General features: G+C 37.4%; 1 protein-coding gene across 1 annotated transcript; it reads right to left on the reverse strand.

Moving 5' to 3' along the window:
• Positions 1 to 1368: 1368 nt before the first annotated feature.
• On the reverse strand, positions 1369 to 8857 carry LOC134657397 (cytosolic beta-glucosidase-like). The gene is made up of 5 exons (XM_063512944.1): positions 8769 to 8857; positions 4014 to 4684; positions 3248 to 3550; positions 2071 to 2318; positions 1369 to 1542 (listed from the first exon to the last, which is right to left on the reverse strand). Exons 1-5 carry the CDS (start codon positions 8845 to 8847, stop codon positions 1383 to 1385), a joined length of 1461 nt encoding a protein of 486 aa, XP_063369014.1. The 5' UTR covers positions 8848 to 8857; the 3' UTR covers positions 1369 to 1382.
• Between the last annotated feature and the right edge of the window lie 822 nt (positions 8858 to 9679).

Consider the following 9679-nt stretch of genomic DNA (forward strand, 5'->3'; position numbering starts at 1 on the left):
ATTAGTTAATTTTCTTCCAATATAAGTTAAAAAACCGGCCAAGTGCGAGTCGGACTCGCGCACGGAGGGTTCCGCACCATCAACAAAAAATAGAGCAAAACAAGCAAAAAAACGATCACCCATCCAAGTACTGACCCCGCCCGACGTTGCTTAACTTCGGTCAACAATCACGTTTGTTGTATGAGAGCCCCACTTAAATCTTTATTTTGTTCTGTTTTTAGTATTTGTTGTTATACAACAACATAAATACATCATCTGTGAAAATTTCAACTGTCTAGCTATCACGGTTCGTGAGATACAGCCTGGTGACAGACGGACGGACGGACGGACGGACGGACGGACAGCGGAGTCTTAGTAATAGGGTCCCGTTTTTACCCTTTGGGTACGGAACCCTAAAAATTATTAATTTTATATTTAGATATCAGTATAGATAGAGACCCTATACTGATATCTAAATATAAAATTAATAATTTTTTGCACAAATACTTGTGAATTAAATATTTATGTCCAATATAGATGTAAATATATTATTACACTATTTACATAATTATTACGTGATTGTAAAAACCTTGAATCTTTTCTGTAAATTTACTAAATACAACTATGTGATGTTATTTGTAGTATATATACCTAATCGAATGTACTATGGAAAATAAATGTTTAGATCGAAAACATTTTTTTTTCTTTGAACTACTTATGTCGTGAGTGATTGAGTGACTCATGTCACGTATCACGCTAATAAGGACCTTTACACTACATATGGTGCTATTTCCCTTTCCGTGCGTATGTCGAAAGTTTATAGTGCCATATGTACTGTAAATCGTTGTACACTCGGTTTAGACTCTCGCGCGAGCCACGAGACGAGCCGCGAGCCGCGCCACGAGACGCGAGTCCACCGCTTACAGTCGGGTTCGTCTTGTCATTCGATTATAAACCTTATGCCGTGCTGTTAGTGTTTAAATTATATTAGCTCGACGAGCTTGCGAGCCACGAGACGAGCCGCGAGCCCACCGCTTACACTCGCGTCTCGTGGCGCGGCTCGCGGCTCGTCTCGTGGCTCGCGCGAGAGTCTAATCTGCCTAGTACGATACACGTGCGAGTAGCAACACACGCGGTTATCACGCTTGTGCGGATCGGCATGCCGCTCTGCACGAGTGAGACAGCGACGTATATGGCGTGGGCGATTGACGCCGCGCTCAGGAGACGCTAGCGTGGCGTCTTTCTTTGACTTGTAAAGGCTTCGTCACACAGGCGCGTTTTGTGGGCGGCGCGTGAGCATACATATAAAACACTCACGCGCCGCCCGGAAAACGCGCCTGTGTGACGAAGCCTTAAGATTATAATAATAGACAACTACTATAGAAGTTTCTTATACAATTAATTTATGTATTCTTAAAAAAATTGTCTCCGTAAGGGTCCGGATTGTAGTCAAAGTCGATGGTGCCACTGCGTATGATCTCCTTGTAGACAAGAGCTGATTTCCTCGGGCTCCGCTTTCTGCTTGGGTCGCTGAAGTCCACCTGGTATAGTCCGAATCTGTACCTGAAAATGTTGAGCAATTTAGGGTAGGTAGGCAGGTAGGTAGTAGTAGCTGCGTAGAGAAGAGATACTTTATGTACCTATTAGGATCAATATTAAAAAACCGGTCAAGTGCGAGTCGAACGTAATACTAATAATGTATTTTTTTGATGTGGAACATGAATGAAATGTCTTTGAAAAACCCGTAGGGGTCGGATCAAAAACTAAGTAATTAAGTCCGACACACGCTTGACTGCACTAGGTTTTTCTGTCATCTATATTTTGCGTATTTTTTTCAAAATTTTAGACCCAGTAGTTTCGGAGATAAAGGGGGGCAATGGCCGGACGGACAGACAGACGCACGACTGATCCTATAAGGGTTCCGTTTTTTTCCTTTTGAGGCACGGAACCCTAAAAACACATTTAAGTAAAATTGCAACACTGTCTCCAAAAAAAAACCCCGGGACATCCCGGCGTCAACCTATTAGGATTTTAGGATATGATAGAGTACTAAACAAATACAAAAAAAAACTCTCCAAAACTTGAACTTACTTCTGTAGTCCACTCGCCCATTCCAAACCGTCAACCAAGGACCAAAAGAAGTACCCCTGACAGTTGGATCCACCAGCCTTCGCGTCCAGCACTGCTTCCAAATACACCCTCAAGTAATGAGCCTTCTTGTCGTCGTTGAGATCTTCGGCGGGCGTCATGGGGAACCCGTTTTCGGTGATGTAGACCACGGGATTGGCATATGTGTCTTTTAGATACATTAGTAAGGAGTGGAGGCCTGGTGCATGTTCCTGTAATGGGTAAAGTATTAATTATATGGAGTTTAGACCAGATTGATTTAACAATCATTGATAGATGGTTTTTTGGATTCTTTTTTTAGGGTTCCGTACCCAAAGGGTAAAAACGGGACGCTATTACTAAGACTCTGCTGTCCGTCCGTCCGTCCTTCCGTCCGTCTGTCACCAGGCTGTATCTCACGAACCGTGATAGCTAGACAGTTGAAATTTTCACAGATGATGTATTTCTGTTGCCGCTATAACAACAAATACTAAAAACAGAATAAAATAAAGATTTAAGTGGGGCTCCCATACAACAAACGTGATTTCTGACCGAAGTTAAGCAACGTCGGGCGGGGTCAGTACATGGATGGGTGACCGTTTTTTTGCTTGTTTTGCTCTATTTTTTGTTGATGGTGCGGAACCCTCCGTGCGCGAGTCCGACTCGCACTTGGCCGGTTTTTTATCCCACATTTAATTAGGTTTATTTAGGTACCTACTCTATTTCGTAGGTAGTATAAATGTTTGTTTTTGATGTAGAGCTCTCCCTTTTTTCATCGTTTGGGTGGTTTACGCAGTGCAATGTAATTCCGTCATTTTAGTCAAATTATGGGAAGCGTACAATCCACGAAATGAACTAAACTAAGTAAGTTGGCAACGAAAGTGTTACGATGAATTTAGCATGGTTTTGTGGGTGTTAAACCTACGTGGATCGAAAATGATAAATTCACGCACTTAGTAAACAATATGTAATATCTGGAATTACAGTTTAAGGTTATTATTTGTTAACGTTAGTATTTAAAGTTAGCACACACACAGTTCACTAAAACACTCGTTAGGTTCATGTACCACACCATATATAATTAGTTAAATGGGGTATAGAAGATTCTTTCTATAATTGGAAACTAATGCTGATTGAAAGAAGTGTGAAAATTATTGCTTACCCTCATACGTGTAAAAGCACTCTGCGGCCACGATGGATCTTGAAAAGTACCCAACCCCGTGTCATCAAGAAACGAGGGTGTCTCATACATCCCTCTCACTGACGCATTTCTGTACACGTATAAACTGTAGTAATGATTTATACCGACGAAGTCAGCTGTTCCATTGATGTAGGCCTTCTGTCTGTCTGTGATGGGTTGCAGACGGGATTTGGTAAAGCCTTGCCTTCTGCTTGCAGCAGCTATGCGATTGACCAGTCTTTCAGGGTAATCGCCTTTGAATATTGGGTCCATATATTGTCCGACCTGCAAGAAGGAACTTGGTAAGATACTTTATAGTTACTTTAGGTATGTAGATTTTTACTAATGCATTAATCTTTTGACTGTCAAGGACGTCTATACACGCGTATGGAAAGCCCTGACATCAGATCTGCGCCATGTATGTCAAGAGGACGGACAAATACCTAACTCCTACCTATGCCTAAAATAAGTTATCGATAATTTTATTATTGCTACATAGCCTTATTTACTTCTATTTCATGACATTATCGCTTTAGGAACAACGTCTTATGTTATACCCAACAATGAATTACGCTGTTATACATAGGGTTGGCTCGCGGCCTTCATCAGTTAAACACTGCTACCACACAAATCACACAATAGCCTATACCGAACGCGACCTGGTCGCTCGGTGCAACCAACGGCATTAGACGCCTAAGCACCTTCTAAGGCTAAAAGGATCTGTAACATTTACAAGGTAGATACTTACGTTAAAAGCCAAATAGTCTTTAACGGCCTCCAAGTCATCTAGAGAGTCGCTGGCCGCTATAGGCCACTCAGCATCCAATGATAAACCCACTTTCCCCCCTTGAATTTTCCTGAATTCAATATCATAAATGTGATACGCTTTCGCATGAGCTAGGAGCAAATTCCTTCCACATTCATAAAACCCTACTCCTGGGGTTTTCTTCAACGGAGGGTGAATACCATATTCGTACATAAAAGAGCAGTGTATAGATGGTTCGTTCACTGTGATCCAATGCTTGACTTTATCCCCAAAAGCATTAAAAACTATTCTAGCGTATTCACCGAATCTATCTGCAGTAGTTTTGTTTAACCAGCCTCCATTATTGCTGAAAGTTATTGGCAAATCCCAATGATACAAGGTTACTAAAGGCAGTATATTATTAGATAGCAGTAAATCGATAAGTCTGCTATAATATGCTATACCATGAGGGTTTATAAAATTAGTAGTGCCATCAGGTAGGATTCTAGTCCATGATATTGAGAATCTGTATGCTTTTGCACCTAATTCTTTAAGTATTTCCACGTCCCGTTCGTAAAGGTGATAAGAATCGGCTGCGATGTCGCCGTTGGTGTAATCTTGTACTACATCTGGTTGCTTGTGAAGGTAGTAGTCCCAAACTGATTCACCTTTTCCTGTAAATTCAGAAGAAAATTGCTGGTGCGTTGATTAAATAACAAGAAACAGATAATGAAAAATCATAATTTAAAAATAACCAGTATTTTAGAATTGAAATATGTGCGGAATTGAGAAAGCAGTTGCTTTTACTGAATATCAACACGTCTAGAGTCTGTGCGGAAAGAGAAGGGTCGTAGAATGTATTGGATCCCATACATTTCACGACTCTTTCCACATAGACTCTAACACTACGTGAGAGGCCATATACCTATCAAATCTCGTTTGATGACTGTAATGTATGTACCTAGTCACGATAAGATGATATCTCATTAGAGTCTGTTCGGAAAGAAGAGTCGTGGAATGTATTGGGCCCCATACATTCCACGACTCTAATATATGAGATGTTGGACGTGATAGTGTTGTTCTTTACGAGAACTTTAAAGAAGAATTGTTAAACATATAGACAGGTGGAAATCGGCCTGTTTCGAGAAAAGTCGTCGACATCTCTTCTAAATACCTAAAACTGGTATGGATGTGTTCCTCGTGATCTCTAGAATACGAAATGACCGGTTTTAGTTTATGGAGTGGGGGACGGGTCGAAAAAAAGGGGGGCAAAGATGGCGGCCGACCATTATTGATATTTGTTCACATCTTGAGTCCTATGGGACCGATCGGTTCGTGTGAGGTGTCGTTTGAAAGAGTATTAAACGTGCTATTATTGTTTCATAATAACCGTAGTCATAACTGTAGTCGTTTACAAAATATTTTAAAATATTTGATTTTATACCGTGCATGGATGGCATAAGTACTGATAAAATATGCGCCTAACTCAATAAATTACAACAATACCGCAATTATTTTATTACAAAATATACGAGACATTTCATTAGCTTACCAAAAACATAAGTTTTATTGGCGTATGATATTATATAACCAATTAATAACGAATTTTGTTCAGCATGGGTCACTACGCACCGTCACGTAAATGGCGGGCGACCGACGTAAACTTTTCATTATTTCTCGGGTTCTATTTTATTGATCAATTTCTGATAGGTACCATTTGAAAGGTTATTAAACGTACAATAAATGGTTTCTAATAGCCGTAGTCATAACTTTAGTAATTTACAAAATATTTTAAAATATTTGATTTTTTTACCGTGCATGGATGGCATAAGTACTGATAAAATATGCGTCTAACTCAATAAATTATAACTTTACTCCAATAATATTCTTACAAAATGTACGTGAAATTTCAGTAGCTTTCCAAAAATATAAGTTTTATTGGTGTATGATATTATATAACCAAGTAATTACGAATTTTGTTCAACATGGGTCACTAAGCGCCGTCACGTAAATGGCAGGAGATCGGTGTCAACTTTTCATTATTTCTCGGGTTTTATTTTATTGATCAGTTCGTGATAGATACCATTTGAAAGAATATTAAACGTACTATTATTGGTTTTCAATAACTGTAGTCATAACTTTAGTCATTTTCAAAATAATTGAAAACATGATTTTTTACCGTGCATGCACATAAGTACTGCTAAAACATGGTTCTAACTTAATAAATTATAACTTTATCGCAATTAATGTATTTACAAAATATACGAGACATTTCATTATCTTTCCAAAAACATAAGATTTATTGGTGTAAGATATTATATAACCAAGTAATAATGAATTTTGTTCAGCATGGGTCACTGCGCACCGTCATATAAATCCCAACAAACAATTAGGCGACACTTAGCACCTATTTTCTTACCTAAAGACAGCCTGGCTCTAGAATAGCTACATCTATAGTCTTAGTTTACAGTTTACAGGCTCTGGTGAGATAAAAGTGTTTAAAAGGTTCATCTAAAGATTTAAGATCTACAGTAGCTGTTTTGGGCGCTATATTGCATGTTAAGCTGCTAGTATTATAGCTTATAGCTCAAAGTGAATTGAACAACCTTAACATCTATATGAGTAATAATCTGCAATTTGCACTTAAGGTTCTAAACGTGTGATAAAGCCTTCTACTTATAGCTTTTTATATCGCAATCGCTACTTAACTCTCTTGTATGACTTACAGTCGAACAGAGAAGTTATGAGTCGCTATTATAGATCTAAGATCATGTAGTTACAGACGAGCGTTATTTAAATACCGTAGTACATCTTATAACTGTCAATAGAGTCATACTTACAAGCTAAAACTACAATGCCAAACGCCAATGAATCAATAGGTAAGCAAAAACTATAAATTAGACCGTAAAATAAAATAGTAAATAAATATAATATAGATAGTTTACTCAATATTGACCTTATCTTACTATTACTATACTTAAAACCGGACTTCACGGATAGTTATTATGTGGACATACGCTGCTACTCAAATAGTAGTCACTTATTTTGCATCCTGGAGCGTGTGGTGACAAATATCTCTTTAACGCCACAAGCCTCAGATCTCACTAAAAAGGTGATTTTAAATTATTAACTACGGAGTGGGTTTGAAAACGTTTTACGTGTAGACGCGTGAGTCAAATAACAACACAGATATTAAGTACTTCATATGCAGTGGTTTTGCAATCATGAAAGCTACGAACTTAACGATGTTATGAACCTAGAACTGGGCTTTTGTCAAAAGAGTCAAACTATACTTAAGTTTCCTGTGATAAAAAAACAAAACAAACAAACCATCATTTATATCGATATTTTATCATTTTGGATACCTACATTATAAAATGTACTGTCAAACAATAATAGAATGCTGCTGGTCTACCAGGCGCTCGCCGCGCCGTGTGTTTGCTTGCTTGGCGAAATTGGTCCTGGCATACCTACATATATGTTTATAGTTGTACGGTAACTAAACAATATTTTTGGAAAGTTAATAAATAGTTTGCTGATTTTACTCTAAAAATTTCACGCTATATTTACTACATTATCTCTTTCTCAAATTATTTCAGTCACTAAGCAAACCTCTAAGGTAAAAATTAAACATTTTCTTTAATATTTTTAAAATGGTTATTTTGGGCCTCAGATTTCAAACAATCGAGTATTCACAGAAAATTTAATATGCTTGCAAATGGTATCCACCATGTATCAGAAAAATAGAACCTGAAATATAATGAAAACTCAACGATGGCCGGGCTCCATTTACGTGATGGTGCACAGTACCCATGCTGAACAAAATTCATGATTACTTAGTTATACAACATTATAAAGCAATAAAACTTATATTTTTGGATAGCTCATAAAATTTCCCGTATATTTTGAAAATATTTATTGCGGTAATGTTATAATCTATTGAGTTAGAAGCATGTTTTACCAGTACTTATGTCCATGCACGGTAAAAATCATATATTTTCAATTATTTTGTAAATGACTACAGTTATGACTACGGTTATTAGAAACCAATTATTGTACATTTAACATTCTTTCTAATGGTATCCATCACCAATTGATCAGTAAAATAGAACCCGAGAAACAATGAACAGTTGTGGTCGGTCGCCCGCCATTTACGTGACGGTGCGTAGTGACCCATGCTGAACAAAATTCATCATTACATGGTTATATAATACCATACACCAATAAACCTTATGTTTTTAGAAAGCTAATGAAATTTCTCGTATATTTTGTAATAACATTAATTGCGGTAAAGTTATAATTTATTGAGTTAGACGCATGTTTTGTCAGTACTTATGCCATCCATGCACGGTAAAAAATCATATATTTTAAAATATTTTCTAAACGACTACAGTTATGACTACAGTTATTATGAAGCAATAATAGCACGTTTAATACTCTTTCAAACGACACCTGAAACGAACCGATCGGTCCCATAGGACTCAAGATGTGAACAAATATCAATGCTGGTCGGCCGCCCACATTCCCCCCCTTTTTATCGACACGTCCCCCTCTCCATAAACTAAAACCGGTCAATTCGTATTCTAGAGACCACGAGGAACACATCCATACCAGTTTTAGGTATTTAGAAGAGATGTCTACGAAAATCGTGAAGGAGACGACTTGTGTTTAATTTAACGCCAGACTAATAGGTACAAATAACTTCATCTGGATTCTTCAAGTGAAATATTCTACAAATAAATAAGCAAGAAAGCTTACCATCGGCATTCCAGCCTCCTTCGACCTGATAAGCAGATGTCGCAGCCCCAAGTAAGAAGTTCTCAGGAAACTTCTTCATGCTCACGTTGCAGTTGCCGTTGACTTGCGTAATAATGCTGCAATAATAGGAAACAAACTGAACACACGCAAACAAAAGTTACTTATTGTTCCAGGATAATTACCATGCTGGAAGTAAATTTTTAGTGTTAATAGTTATCGATCGATCGATATCCAAAAAAATAGATCCTGACGTAATTTTGGGATGTAACTACCTGATTCAAATTTTGGGCATTTTTTACCCCCAATCTCTTATTTTTATGGGAACAGAAAAGTAAAATTAGGGTACTTATCGATGGCGAATTTATGAGCGATACCTAATTGTTAAGATTCCTAGACTAAAAAAGATGTACTTACCATAGTGTTAAAACAAGGGGCACCAACATCCTAGAAATACCTTCACTCACAAAAGTATAAATGCTTACTAATTTATTTACAATTTCATACACGTATCCACACAAATTAGTTCTATCATCAAACTGTTTGAAGTGTAAAATAAATTATCAATAAGTAGGTACTTAACTACTTATCTCATTATCTGAAGACAACACACTAAATTAATGTAATTAACAAAAGGTTTCTAATTAGACATATTTACGTTTCTGTAATGAGTTTAAAATGATTCTTGATAAATTGACTTTTGAATTGGTACTGAAATAGGTTTAACACTTTGACCGCCAAACCCAGGTCCCAAAAAGGGTTAAAATTGTTCTGCTCAACGCTCAACTGTCAGTGTGCATTTTATATTCAATTTTAAATATCTAGAGTTAGACCAAGACAAGTCTGCAAGGATTTTGATAGAACGCGCAGTGCAAGTGTTATTTTAAACGTCATTAAACTTCTAAAACTATTAT

This window comes from Cydia amplana, chromosome 20, assembly GCF_948474715.1.
Source record: "Cydia amplana chromosome 20, ilCydAmpl1.1, whole genome shotgun sequence".
In the NCBI taxonomy this organism is placed as follows: Eukaryota; Metazoa; Arthropoda; class Insecta; order Lepidoptera; family Tortricidae; genus Cydia; species Cydia amplana.